This window comes from Gouania willdenowi, chromosome 11 (assembly GCF_900634775.1).
Source record: "Gouania willdenowi chromosome 11, fGouWil2.1, whole genome shotgun sequence".
In the NCBI taxonomy this organism is placed as follows: domain Eukaryota; kingdom Metazoa; phylum Chordata; class Actinopteri; order Blenniiformes; family Gobiesocidae; genus Gouania; species Gouania willdenowi.
The window spans coordinates 13,524,914-13,540,709 of NC_041054.1; the positions used below are offsets into that span (position 1 = coordinate 13,524,914).

General features: G+C 37.1%; 1 protein-coding gene across 1 annotated transcript in view; it reads right to left on the bottom strand.

Annotated features, from left to right (window-relative positions):
- Positions 1-139: 139 nt before the first annotated feature.
- rmp24 (ribonuclease MRP subunit p24) overlaps positions 140-15,796 on the bottom strand; it is a 27,936-nt gene continuing 12,279 nt past the window's right edge. The window contains exons 4-5 of the mRNA XM_028461373.1: positions 2,811-3,016; positions 140-1,607 (exon numbers count right to left, since the gene is read on the bottom strand). Coding sequence (XP_028317174.1) covers positions 1,451-1,607; positions 2,811-3,016 — 363 coding nt within the window. The 3' untranslated portion in view covers positions 140-1,450. The remainder of the gene's footprint in view (positions 1,608-2,810; positions 3,017-15,796) is intronic.

Genomic DNA, 15,796 nt, shown 5'->3' on the forward strand with positions numbered 1-15,796 from the left:
CCCTAAATATCTTATTGCTACTTTTATAATCAGTGAGTGTTGAGTATGCATCGAAAATCTACTGAAATATAAACGTTCACTGACGAAAACATTTTGAATTTTTAATTAATCTCAGTGAGAGAAAAGTCAATCAAAAGTATCCAAGGAATAACATAGTTTATTAAATATTAAATTCATAACAGGAGGCTATCGAGTTGTAGAAAATGCAGCAGGTGCATAACATTTCTTCTCAAACATAAATCACAGTATTCACATGAAATGGCAACAATACTGAAATAGGCATTCAGTAGATGGTGCATGTAAATTGTAAACAACTGATAAATCCTGATAACTACAAATTTTCATTGATGACCCGCTTGGTTAGAAACAATATATGAAGGTACAAACACAGTCGTCTCTGCACTGTTCAGCATTTACAAACAAGAAATTCAAATACAAAAAATTACATATGCCACACAAGAACAATGTTATTATATATTAATGGTATTAAAGTGTATTTGTATTTAAATGTAAAGAAATATATTGACATGTGAACCACCTCATGAAGTTATAGACATTTCATAACGGTGGATCCAGGGCTGGAGCAAATGTGTATTGTCTTCAATCAAGAAAGAAAAAAGTTGCGAGATTAACTCATAGTTCCAGCGAGATTCATTTTGTCATCTTTTTTTTAACACTATGTTAAATTCGAGGTTTCGTTTATTCAGACAAGGTCTTTTGGGACGCTTTTCAATATATATATCGCTGGAACTATTACATGGAAGTCAAGTGAAACTTCAAAGGAACCATCAAAGGCGATCAGAACTCCTTTGACGAAGACTGGCAGTTGACGATCGAAACATGACAGTAGAAAAAACATTTCCTGAAAAACCTCGTTAGAAATAAAGAAACCTCTAGATTGACTCATGTTGCTTATTTTGAGTTTGTTTATTTGATTGATTTGCAGGAGAGAGGCGATGGAAGTGTTTGTGGTGTGTCCGTAATATCCTTGTGCGCAAAACGCAGCATGTTAATTAAGTCAAAGGTTTTTGATTGCAAAACTGAATTAGAGTCTGACAATATACTGTACATTGATAAAGTCCAGTAAACAATAACTTTAATATGTAGTAAATTGAGTAATTGTCTGGATAAAGCCCTCAAACATCCCTTTGAGAGGAGCATTTAGTCGGGCTGTTTTAAGTTTGAGAAGAACTCCTCCCCTTTTAGCAGGGTCACGGTAACAGATCACTGGTAATAGCTCAGAGCTCTGTCTATACATTTGAGATTCCTGGAACACCATTCCATCCAGCCCAGTGCTGGAAATTCCTGTTGTTGGGCAAACTTTCCCCCTTTACTCATTGGCTGTGAAACCTAGAGTTTCCCGCATAGCCGTGGGTGCAAACAGGTTGCCACACAGGTGGAATCCCTGGTTTTTGTTTACATGTGGAGACACAAAGCACTCCGGTGATACTCAGAGTGAGGACAGGAAGTCTTTCAGGCCGCCTTTTTTGCTGCTCTGCTCGTCCTCTCGCATGAGAATCTTACTGAGGCGCTGGACGACCCAATTTTTGTTTTTTGAGGACGGCTTGGAGGATGAAGAGCCTGATCCTGTGGTGTTAGAGGTCGACCTGAAAGGAGAGGAAACAATGATGAGGAGGAAAAGAAAAAATAAATTAAAATGAGTGTATTCACTGAATTCCTTAAGGAGTCAAAAGCGTTATCCTCACACAATGACTGCAGTAAAGGAATCCTATATACCAGTTATTCTCATTTTTTTGAGATTCAAGTCCCTTTTTCTCTCATTTCTGAATCTAAGTACCCCCTTTGTCCAATTTAAACATTCTTCTCAGAATTCTGCATAATGATTGTATAAATGAGTGATAACACACATTTAAAGAATCTCCATTTGTAAATAAGTGGAATGAAACAGTATCTAGTGTCTCATGTATAGATTTATTTCTATTGTTTTTATCATTTCCGGTCATCTCACGCCTGGTGTGAGACCAAAACCTTTGTATTTTCAGTTCATGCTCTAATCCAGATTATTGTGGAGGACGAGAAGTGCCACAATTAAATAAATACACCGTTCATGAAATAATTAAAAGTGTTAATAATAAACTAAACATTTCACTATTTACTTATGTCCTGGTCTGGTTTTGCAGTACTTCATGAATGAATTTTATCTGTCAAACTTGCTCGTCAAAGTCTGTGGGGGCGGGGTTAACATCAATCCCATTCCATTGCTTTGGTCTTCACTCTTTCCAACCATGGCGGCTACGACAGTGGAGGATGTGCATGAACTTTCCAGCGACTCGTTGGCGAGATTTTAGACCTCGCTGAGAATGTAGAAGCAGGAATATGCTTAAGTACGGAACCAACGTACAGATTGTATGGCGCCACCCAGTGTATCAGAATAATATTTACTAGCGCTGCCTCAATCCATTGTCAGCGATCGATTTAGCTTGACTGCTGCAAAACCAGACCATGAAATAAATAGTGAAATATTTATACCTTTCAGAATGAAAATGAAATGTAAAATTAATATAATTAATTATTGAAATGTAATTAATTATTGACACTTTTAATTAATGGTGTATTTATTTATTTAATTGTGGCACTCCTCATCCTCCACAGATTATATCCGTCATTATTTTTATAACTATCATTTTTAACTAAAAATAAACATAAAACCCCATATTTTCAATGTTTTCATTTGTTAATTCTCCATTCTCTCTTTCTCAAGTACCCCCTGTACCATCATGTACCTCCATTTGAGAAACACTGGCATATACAACTATATGTCATAAAAGCAGCAGGCTGAAATAACCCACCTCGGTGTGTGCACAGTTGTCTTGGTTTTGCAGGGAGTCTTTGGGGTAGTCGAGACGGATCTATTGACGGATCTGTTGGCTGACTGAGGCGTCTTGTGTTTGCTGGAACTCCCGGGTGTGCTGTGGGTCTTAGCCAGGCTTGCAATGAAGTCCCTGTTCATTCCTTTATGTCTGGAAGTCTTAATACAAGTATGGCAGGTGGCCATCTGGGTAAAATAAAAAGAAAAAGAGTGAAGAAGCTTCTGCATTAATACTGCATGGCCTGGATCTGGATTCTTCTCAAGTATAATGAGGTTTTTAGGTGACAGCATATGCGGTGTCCCCATGAGGATCGTGTCCAGACAATTATAATGAGCTTCCTAAACGCTTCTTGAAACTAACTTTGAAGCTTCTTTCTATTTCACTTCACTTTGTGAGTATATTTTTAAATCAATTCAGCATTGCCACACTTGTATAAAACTCACTGAAACATCTTACTTTTATATTGTGAAGTCCAGCCGATGACAATGAAAACAGATTCTAGCCAAGAAGCAGATTTTACTAAATGCAGGGCTGCCCCATGACATGGATCCTAAAGATTTGCTGATGGCAAATTAATCTCTTAGCATTTAACACCAGAAACGATACAGACAGATAGCTGGCATGCCAGTTTTCTTCTGCATGTTTAAGCATGGATGGAAATAGGTGAGTTATGGACAACAGAAAAGAAAACACAGACCTAATCCAAAGAGAGATGAAGGCCGGGCTGTTGCACCTATTTGCAGACGACACCATGATATTTAATTTGAGTGTCACCACCCAACCTTTATTTTTTATTTATTTTATATTAAATGCTGTTGTCTGCTAGTCTTGGTTTACTAATTCAAACATTTACCCAACATGTATCAGGCCCATACACTGCCACTGGTATTTACTGTATACACTTTACAGGGGGAAACAGGGGGATTTACAGGGGGAAAACTGGCATGTTGTGACATCCTCATGATGACTCAAGACAACCATTGGCATACTGCTCTGCAGTGACCCATGCTGTGAAATGTTATATAGAGCACATAAAAAGGCTGTGGTTGGAGCGGGAAAAGTTGATGTCACAGGGTGTACAGAGAGAGTCACGAAATTGTCGAGAATTAATCAATAAAAAAAAAATAAAAAAACATAGTGAAGCAAAACCTAGAATTCCAGTAAAGCAACAGAAATAAATCATTTCTAAAGGAAGCACCAATCAAATATATACTATCAAGGCCTGCATCACAAGTCTGCAAAGAAAGAAAATAAAGATCTCTTTTTCCATCTCGTAGCTTAAACCAGTTCTCAAATTTTTTTGGTTCAAGTTCCCCCTTCGTGCGACTACAGCATTTTGCTCATAATACTTTGAAAAAACTATTTCTATGTTTTTTATCTTTCCAGTCATATCTGACTGTTTCAGAGAAGAGAGCAAAGGTTTTATTTTTTTCTACGCCTTCACCGCACTCCACCCGACCCCCCCTCCCTTCCAGCTCAGGCAAACGTGGAGAAGCGCCCAGAGGCTGCATGCCCATGCCCCCCAGCGGCTGGATATCCTCTCCCCCTCTTCGCCCAGCCCACGGACCCAACACTCATCCACACCTGCCCACATACTATGTTTCGTGACTGTTTTCTTTTTGTTACGAAGTGTTTTTTTTCCTAGTGTTAAACTACACTCCCCATAGGGAATTCAGTCTAAGACCTGCCTTTTCCCCCTCATCCCCTCCCTCTCCTCCTGTTCTTATCCCACTTCTCATCTAAACATTATGGCGCCAAAAACAGCAGTCGCAGTGTGTTGATGTGTCTTTCCGCTGCAACTATGAAGTTAAATTTCTTGTACTGTTCTAAACTGTACCTGGCAAATAAAAACCTTTCCGATTGTGATTCTGATTCTGATCTCCCGTCTGGTGTGGGGCCAAGACTGACTCTTGTATGTTCAGTTCATTTTCTAATCAAGATCATTTCCATCATCAATAATATGATAATCATTTTTAACTAAAAATAAACATGATAAAACCCCATATTTTTAAGGCTTTTATTTGTTAATTTCCAACTTTCTCTCTCTCAAGTACCCCCTGTAGTGCTGCACCCCCCTTTTTAGAAACACTGGCTTGTAAAAAACCTCTTTGCTATCCATATTTTCTGCAAATAACCTTTCCCCACACAAAGCGTTCAGTAATAATAGTGTCCAGCAGAAGCCTCTGAACATGTTTTCAGACCATTAGTAACCCAAGTCCCATAAATGACACGAGCCTCCAGGGGTTGCCGATGTTCAAACCGGTTAGAACCGACCTTGTTTGCCATGGTCAGCAAAGTGTGAAGCAAGCTGTTGACAGTCGTGAAAGCTGATGAGGCGAAAAACTCACCGACACAAATGCAGCCATCGCAGATTCTGACAGGTGTCTGTTAGCGAGTTCAGCAGAGTTAAATGTCGACGCACAAAGACCTCTTCCTCTCTCTCACTGAGTGTCAAGTGTTTACTACACAACTCTGCGGGGCCAGCTTTATAAGGTCGAAGCCCCGCTGCTGACCCACCCATCTTTGCTCAGGGGAGTGGCTCAAAGGAGGTTGAACTATGTCAAAGAGAAGAATGAATCAGAATAATGCTAAACCCATTTTCCTTCAACAAACCAGTAGAATATAACAACAGAGCAAATGTTACTGAGCTTTGTCCAGTACATGCCACTCAGCCTAGCATGCTTTCCTCAAAACTCACTATGATGAATGGTTTACTTTATCATTATACTTTTTAAGTTTTTAGTAATACTTGTTCTATTACTACTACTTATACCAGGCATCAAAACAAAAACAAACAGACTGAGAAACAGTTTTTTCCTCGAGAGCAGTCACCACTTTGAACTCTCATATGCAACACCTGTGCAATATGTTTTATCTTTGTCATATTTATAAATATTTATCTTTTAAATCCCTATATTTTTAATGAACTTGCACTTTATTTTTAACTAACTGTAATGTTTGCATTCTTTTACCATGTTCTTCACTGTAAACAGGAGAATACGTTGTATAATAACTAAGGCTGTTCCGATACAATTTTTTCATTTCCGATATTGCAGCCTTGCGTATTGGCCTATACAGATATTGATCTGATATCAGCATGAATCATACATACTTTAATTATTATTTTTAATAAAAAATTATAACTACTTATTTTGTAGAGTGTAATGTTAAAAAAGTCTTGATCAAGTGATGTTACTCAAATAGAGAACAATAGTCAGCAACAGTAGGTGTGAGAAAAACTGACCCATTTATTATTAAGCAATTGGTTACATACATTTTAACCTTCAACGTGATATCTACAGTTTTCTACAACTGAATAAAATAAATTAAAAAAAATTAATTGGGAAAAAAACTTAATTAAAAAAATCAGAAATTCAAATCCAATATTCGTTTTCAGGCTGATATTAGACCAACATCGAATCGGGACACCCCTAATGATAAATAAAGGCACTGAATTGAATTATAAAAGTAGTAGTTTAATATAAAAGTGCACAAGACAATAAATAAGTGGCAGCTCTAATTGGCTCACAATTTGGCTTTTTCAATATATTGTTTAACCAGAGAACAAACCTGATATTGACCGTTCACCTGTTTTAACATCTCAGAAAACTATTTGCACCAATAATAACATATTCTCCAGTTAGTGCTGCAATGCTGTCTATCAACAGAATCAAGTGAGTGAGTTGTTGATCTTTTTTTATTGTCCCACAGATCAAAAACCCATCTCCAGCAGGGATTTGATCTAGGACCATCATTTCATTGCTCAACAGTTAACACATCTCCATGGACTTTAAAATTGCTTCAACTTTTCCTTAAAAAATAAAATCTGTGGCATTAAGATTTTATCAAAGCAAAGAAACTATTAAGCAATCAATGAAAATGAAAAACACCCAATTTTCAATATGTATTGAACACGTCTGATTTTTTTTTACTAGTTTGTAGGAAGTGGCAGAAAAATTGCAGAACATTATGCTATATTATGATACTTTCTTCTAGAATGAATGTAATACATGAAGCAGCTCTAAATCCAAGATGCTAGTGCAGCACACCAAATTAATCTCCTTTTATGTGACTCACAGTGCCAACTTTCTGTATCTTACACAGCTGCATACTAATAACACTTTCTTACTCTTTTGAACAACAGAGAGAAAAACAAGTTCATATTTTCAACCAGCCAAAAAAACAGAATTTTACTAATCAATAATGTAGATATAAAGTTTCGGTTAGTAAAATTTGCACAGCTACACAGACAATTACCTGAATATTTGATAAATGAAATCAATGACATTTTGTTACTTTAACTGTGAATATATAACAAGAAACACTGGGAAAAAAATGCTATGTATTAAGGCTGAACGATTAATTGCATTTGCAATATCGCGATATAAAACGCAAATTTCTAATCGCAAAAGCTGCAATTTCTTTTATTTTTTCTTGTCCTGTCTTGTACTGTCCTGTTAAGTTCAGAGACTGTTTAAAAAGCGCCGTCCACATGTTTAGATGTTTCATGACACGTGAAGTTAGTTAGATATGTTGAAGAGGTAAAGCCACAGATTTGTTTGCTTTATTGTTGTAATGTGTGCTTTAAAATGTATATTCTATATTTATTTAAAGTTGAAATAAATCTAAAATCGCTGAATATGAAACAGATTGATGTATTGCTTGTGTTCATTGAAGAATACATGACAAGAGGCCCTTGAAAAAATAATCGCATAATAAATCGCAATATTGAGGAAAAAAAAAAAAAATCGCATTTAGATTATTTTCGAAAATCGTTCAGCCCTACTATATAGAACATAGTTTGTGCTCTTTTTACATGAAGGTCTACCTTTGTAAAGTGAAAAAGTCATTGCTGCCTTGTAACCCTAAAGATAACTGAAAAAGTAGTTTTAGCTTTAGCATAGCACAGTCACCATTTCCTTTTTAGCTTTGGTTATACAAAGGTTATGAAAGAAACTCATGTCTAACTCCTAACTTGGTATGTTTCATAAATCAGAGGATGGAGGGAGCTCCCCTTTAAGAAGCATGAACACAGTGACAAACTTCTTCATCCAACTTAAAAGAAATTACACACTCTGTGTCTAAACTAAACATAAAGCCACGATTACAATCGATGCATAAAAGTAATTTGTAGTATGTCAAAGTAGGTGCTGACTCTGCAGGTAACGTTAAAACCGTGCATCGAATACTGTATGTGGGTTAATATAAACACAGCCATACATGATGATGAACAGTGTCTGTGCAAAGCTCTAAACCAGAGGTGCTTTATTGCCCTCTGGAGTAGGACACACTGTATCTCCATAATGACGTGCACAAAGTGAGGTGCATAAAGTCATGGATTAGTAGTGGTTCTCAAACCTTTTTTTGGTTCAAGAACCCCCTTTTTCTTACTTTTGAATGCAAGTAGTCCCTTTGTTTGACTACAACATTTTGATCAGAATTCTCTGAAAAATCAACTAGAGCAGCATAATCATGGAATGAATGAGTGGTAACGCAAATTATAAAGAATCTTTTTTTGTTACTAAAAAGAGTGAAACAGTATTTAGTGCATCCTGAATAAATTTATTTCAATAGCTTTTATAATTTACGGTCATTTTGTGTGTGTCTTTGGTGTCATTTTGTGTATTTTCTTGTTGTTTGTCCATTCTTTTTAGTACATTTTTCTCTTATTTTGTGTGTTTTTGGTATTATTTAAATTATTCTATCTCCATATGTGTGTTTTTATTCGTTTCTTGTATTTCTCTATTTTTTTTGTGTGTGTATTATTCTTTCATTTTGTGTGTATTTGGTGTCGTTTTGGGTGTTGCTGGTAATTAGTAAGTCTTTTTTTCTCTTATTGCGTGTGTTTTTTGGTGTTATTTTGTGGATTTTGTTGTTGTCTGTTCTTTTTATTATTCAGTATATTTTTTCTCTTATTTTGTGTTTTTGTTGTCATTTTGTGAGTTGCTGGTAATATTCAGTGTAATTATCATTTTTAACTAAAAATAAACACCATAAACCCCCATACACAACATTTTTATGTTTTTATTTGTTAATTTTCCTCTCTCTCAAGTACCCCCTGTATGTAGTGCCATTGCGTACCCCCATTTGAGAAACACTAGATTAGTAAGTTCGTTTGGAGGAACATGACTGGCCAGGATGGTCCTGAGCTCCACAAACATACACTGGCCCACCATGTTGAGAAAAATGAAAGATGACCTGAAATGCAACCGCACCCAGCACGTGCATTATTTTAATTTCCACTAATCCTTTGACATCTACAAAATGTACTTGTCGGGACGCACGTGAGTCGGTGCCACGGAGGGATTTCATTCCCTCACCTTGGATTCTACCCGGCGGCTAATCACGCTCATGGTAAAGCGTCACGATAAGCAGAGGATAAAGCAAGTATGCGCAGCCTGGAATATTAAAGGATAATTGTTTTATTTTTCGCAAGAGCTCAAGTTTCTCTAAAAACAAAACTGAGTTGACCATATGGTCAAACAAAGAACACCAGACTTGTGATATCAATAGTCAACAGTGCAATCTATTTTTATAAGTTAGCTGTGTATTTTTATTCTAGGTCAGGTTTGATCCCTCATGCTCCCCCCCATCAGAAGCAGTTAGTTGAACATGAAACATAGTAATAACTGAACTTTTCTCCCGTACATCACTGCTGTTTATCTAAGCAATCACACATACTGACGTTCATTCATTTCCTTTCAATCACAAAAGACAAAGTTAGTACATCCACAGTATAGACTAATAAATGCAGTTTAAATCTTCAAGGCCATCACGACAGAGAATAAACTCATTATTTCTTTTATACAAGCAATAATGTAAATGTAGCTTGAACTGTTTATTCTCATCCTGTCTGCACAGCCGGGGCTTGGCGGCATGCTGACATCCACCAATTTATGACTCTCAAAAGATGAACATTAAAATTCATGTTATACGGACATTAACTGTACAAGCTTTCAGCTTTTGTGTAGCTTTACAATGTTTGACAATCCTTCACTCCGTTTTATTTGATCTGCACATTCAGTTTTTGTCACGTTAACATTATCCTCTATCTCCTAGGTTCCCAAAGTGGGGTACGGGTGCCCCCAGGGGTACGCAAATTATCATGGGGGTACATGAATAAAAAATTTAAATTGTAAACTAGAATATAAATCGACTAGTAGTCAGGAGCCTCCATGCATTGCCACAAATTACACATTAGACGATGCAAGGCTATACCAATTTACGTTCCTTACCGATTATTATTATTTTTTAATTATAATTTTACATTTTGCTGTGACCCCATTTAAATACCACAAATTGTTGGCGTCTCCACAGATTTTTCTTTCTTTCTAGAATTAGCTTTTGAAGATGTTTGTTGTTGTCAGGATTAGTGCACAAAGTTGCATTTTATTTCAACTCAATTCATAATTAAGAAAGTTAATGTATAGAATACAGTTATTTAAGATTGTTTTGTGTGTGGTGTTAACATTTGAAAAATAATAATTAAAACATTAAAAAAAAACGTTTTTTAATCATTTTATTGAATTATTATAAATGACTAGACATTTCAGGGGACCTCATTTGAATTCCAAGCAAAGATTAACCCAACACAATATTATTATGGTAATTAAATAGAGAAAAGTCAATCAGTGGAGTTCTAAACAAACAGATCCAAATAAATCAATCCTGCAAATGCCCCATCAGTTTATTATTAGCCCCTGCTCTATAAATACATTCCCTTTCTATCGTTCGCTGTGCTGCCTGAGGTTATGGGTTGATTAGTTTGACCTTGGTAGAGCAACACCTCTCAGGAGGAGGAAAACTGATACCAGTAGGTAGATAACTGAAAGAAAAAGTGACTGATGTAGAAGCCTGTTAGAGTTTTTTTAAGGTCCATTCATGCATTTTTCATCCATCTCCATTTGTGCATAGTATTTTAGGTTTATTTTCCCAAACTTGCCTGCATTCCAGAGTTTTAGCTTCTAAAAAGTGACTTTCTGACCAATGGGCTGTTTGCTGGGCGTGTCTATACACTGACTAGCCTGCATGACTCGCTCTGAGGCAGATCAGTCAGTCTGTCTGCTCTCTGGGTGCCTACACTGCAGTGTTCACCGTGGAGACGCGGCACCAGCAGCAGGCACTTCCTGGAGGGGACGGTTCAGAATACTAGTGACATCACTAGTATTTGAACTGCTCGTTTTTCAGAAGGCAGAGAAGCAGCTCAGAGAGCAGGATTATTGAGGAATTCTCAGAGATGCAGAAAGGAAGCCCAATGATACTTTGGGGGTGTTTTTGATAAGAAATTACATTGTAACAAGGTTAAAAGCTCAAAAAAGTTGATTTGCATGATATGGGACCTTTAAAGGGGTTTCAAGATAATGTGAAGGCATTACGGTAACTTCACTTCTTCAGTTCCCTGAGAGACTTATTTTCTGGATTTTACTTGCATACACAAACGAGAAACAGGAGTATCTGTTTCGATCACACGTGATGGTCATTTGCGAGCACATCGATGACACACGGTGAAGCTGAAAGCAGAGCAGCAGTTGTGAGATCAATACAAGCCAAGTGTAAACTTTCCTATAATCAATGGCTGTCCTGTTATGAGCCACTCTGTCTGGAGGCGCCGTGATAAAAACAAAGCCATCCGATCAGAAAGCAGAGAGCAGGGTGGAAAAATAACCTGGATCGTGCTCTTTTGGTTTCAGTTAGTTTCTGAAAAGGTCAGAAAATCAAATCAGAGGCTGAAAGAAAAATGATTAAATCTGACTTGCACTTGGTTTCTTCCCTCTACACGGGTGACTTTTCCATCAGAGAAAAGAAAAAACCTGTTTTTAGTGATCCAAGGATGGAAATACATTCTAAAAATATTCAAATGATCATTGGAAAGGCACACGTGCACCTTCTGTTGTTCCATGTCAATGACTTGTGGGTTTTTTGGAGAATAATGAAACTTTTTTCCCAACTCCTTCCAAGTGTAAAGTCTATTTTAGAGCCCAACGATATGGGATTTCTGTGGCCAATGCTGATACCGATGTTAGGGACTGAAAAAAAGCACTGATATGTGAAATAGGATCATTAATATAAACAGCATATATACTAAACATGAACATAATTCTTTATAATACCCAAAATATGATTCAAGACAAAGAAGAAGAGCCCTACTAAATTCAAATAAGGAACTTTAATTTTGGTAGCAACATTGTCAACATAAAAATTATAAACTGTAAATACAATAATGCCCTCAGCTAAATGCCAAATATCAATTTTTTTCAGATAATGCAGTTATCTGGATCAGTGTTGCTGATACATGTATAGGCACCCCTATATTTTTCCAAATAGTTCAATGTGAAATGCACAATCCCAAACCGATCCAGTATGAAACTCAACGGGTTAATGGAGGAACTAATTCAACATAACTGAGTCAAATGTCATCAAGATCCATCATTTATGAACCAAGATATACATTTTTGGAAATTTTATCAATGATGAGTGATAGGGATATTTTGATTTCTGAAACTGAACTAAAAATCAGTATACTGATCTGGATCCCCTCCAACATTTAATGGAATCTTCCATTGTGTAATCTCATCTTTGGTTTAAATTTTGTCAAAATTCGTTAAGTATTTTTGACGTAATTCTGTAGAAAATCAAACATATACAGTAAACTAATGACTATGAAAATATTACTTAATTGGCGATAAGAACAGACACACAGGAGAGGAGCGAAGCAAAAAAAAAAAATCGAAAATAATTATCTCCGTGCAGCAAAAAGGTAATTTATCGTTTACATATTGAGCGATATCGATTAATGTGTGGGCTCTAGTGTATTTTGGTGATATATTTTTTTATAACTAAAAGGTGGCAAACATGTCTGCATTGACGCCCCTGTGTAAAAGAAAATCTGGATAACGAAAAACAACATCCTCTATGACAGGAACAATGAAACATAGGGCTAAACATGAGCAACATTTAGATCTAATTCCTTAAAGTATTAGCAATAGCATTTCTTAAACATTGTTCAGTTATTACTCTAAATGTCTTTGGAATGGATAATGACCACATTTGAATGTTTCATTTACCCTTGTCAAGGCTAAAAGAGGTTGAACAAACTGCACTCCACCTGAGGACACATGGTGAGCTTCCAGCTTTCCAGCTGTGCTTCAGCCAGCAGCTGGATGAGCCCAGGGGGGATTATAAGGACAAACCAGCTTTGGGATGGATCTGTTTTTAGATAAGGTCTGATTAAAGAGGAGACATTACAAATGCAATAAATGCGCTCACATGCCAGCAGCTCTGGTTTCAGTGATAATATGTGTCGAATGTTGGCGACCGAGGATCAGGGGCTGAACAGTGGCATTGTGTCACCTGAGACAGATCTGTGTTAAACCATGGGAAGAAACAGACGCCCAGCAACAGTTTTACATGCAATGCACTTATATTAACAGCATGGAAACAAGCTGAATGAAAAGCTGATACAATAATTAAGAGCCGACAGGCAGTTATGATACAAACATTACGTTCAGGGAAGATTTGAACTCCGTTGGTTTGAATACTCACATTTCTTTTAAATTACCAAAAAGGCTTATTTTTTTCTTTTAAAATTGCTTTTCCTGCCTCACGTGTGAGTAATTTAACTTGCAGTAGACTTTCCTTTGTATCCATGCAAGCTCACAGTCTTCACATTGTCTCCCACCTTCTCACTCAATACTTTTTCCTCAAACTCTTAATGGAGCACTTCCTGTTCTTGGAAACTGAACAAAAGGTGCTTGGGACTGACAGAGATACACGAGCGATGTGGAGAAGATATGGCTGAGAAAAGCACAAACAGAGAAGAAAAATGAAGGTAATTCTAAGGTTAGCAATATGAGCTGAAGAAAAACACAAGGGTCAAGTAATGATGAAGGTGGGTTAGACTAAGTGAGAGAGGATGAGATGTGGTCAGTGATGTCAAAAATAAATAATCTATCTATAAAAGCAAGGAATCGCTGTCTGTCTGAGTGTGTCTGTCTGTGCCTCAAATGTCTCTGGTATTCAGTTACAGACAGAGCTCATACTTGCTACATAGCTGCAGCTTGGTCCAAAGTTGTGCAACGTCACATTTGTTTGTCCTGTAACGCTACCGTTAATGAATAACTTCATAAAGTTGTCTACCGCGAGCGAAGCACAGCCACTAGAGTCATGTGTGTAGCCAGAGCCAATCGTTGAAAAGCTTGAGTAGCTACGTGAGCACGCACCAGACGTTTGCGCACAAAGCTATGCAGACACTCCAGTGAGAAAGAGGAAGATAGTTTAAGGCTCTTTCACAAGTTTTGAGCTCTTGTGGACTTCTCTCTTGAGGAAACATACTTTTTGACTGTTTCTTATTTGCTAATTACGTTTCAAACCATTTATTTTCATTTTATTTTGAAATTAACGCGGGTTACACCAAACGGTGGGTTACATCGGAGAGGGGGGTGGGCCGTCTGAGCAGCCGCACTCACACTGATATACTAGCAAAAAAAAAAAATGTATGTATGATTCATGCTGATATCGGATCAATATCGGTATCGGCCGATACGCAAGGCTGCAATATCGGTATCATATCGGAAATGAAAAAGGTGTATCAGGACATCCCTACTGCTTGCTAAGTTACATCTGTTTGTATATTAATTACTAGCCTTGGATGGAAATCACCCATGCACTAAGAAATGTTAAATGCTAAATAAACAGTTTTATTTGTACAAATGTGTTTGTCTTTTATCAGATTCTACCTAATTCATCATGCGCATGTCCCATAGAATTAAACCAGGGAAATCGCACACACTATTTTACTTTGCACCCGCACATAAACCCCTTTATAACGCTACAGAGTACAGAGTATATACACCTCTTTGTACATCCAACCTTCAAACACAAACTCATTTGGCCATAATTGACAACTCTACTTAAGCTCCCACATGAATACATACTTCCGACGGGCACTGTGCTAGTGTTATATAACAGAAAATGGCTCTATTGTCAGAAAGACACAGCACTTGCGGGAAAACTAAAGCATTTTGAACTGCTTGTAAGCTGTCACTTTGTCTGCTCATGCATGAAAGATGAGCCCATCTTTCATTGAGAAAAGGCAATGCTCTCAGATGAGAGAAAAACAAAAAACACCATCGATATGATGGATGGATGTATGCCAAAAAATCAAGTAAAAAATATTTTCTAGCCAAAAAACAACCATACTGGGACACAGAAATAGCCTCAAACAAAGAATGAAGGAGGAGGATAACATGTTGTTGTTCTTTCCATTTAGGGTCCTTGTCTCTTGTGGCGCTGCAGTGAAACTTAATTCCATATTCCTTTCTCGATAAGCCACAAGCACGCATAGACATACACAGATTTACACAACCTCTAAAACAACAGAGAGCTGAGGAAGGCTTATCACACACTGGCATCCATTCCAAGGGTGAGACACGTGCACGTATCCTACAGTGAAAGTAATATGGTGTGAAATGATGGGGGTTCACACACTGGGGGGTAAATACTGCATACTGCACATGTGTGTACTTTAAACGTATAGTCACATGCAGAGATGAGATGTTTTATGCCAACAGTTTTAACCTTAATGTAGCAGTTATTGAGAGTTTCATTTTTGAGATAAATCTGCACTTTGTTGGGGCATGGAGAATTTACAAACTAAACATAATCCATAAATGATTTAAACAAAACTAGAGCCCTCAGAGAGTGCAAACCTCCGCCAAGTGCCAAATAAGCACTTTGCAATTATCTGGATCAGTGATCCTGATCATGGTACCATGATCAGGATCACTTTAAACTCTTGGAAGAAATTTCTATCCCCCATTAAAAATGAGACAGTAGGTCCAAATGTGTTGGGCACCCCCATTTTTTCGAAAAATCAAGATGAAATGCACAATTAAAACCCAATCTGGATGAATCTCTTTGAGGGTATCTGAGGAACCACATTGACATAATTGAGTTGAATTTGATAA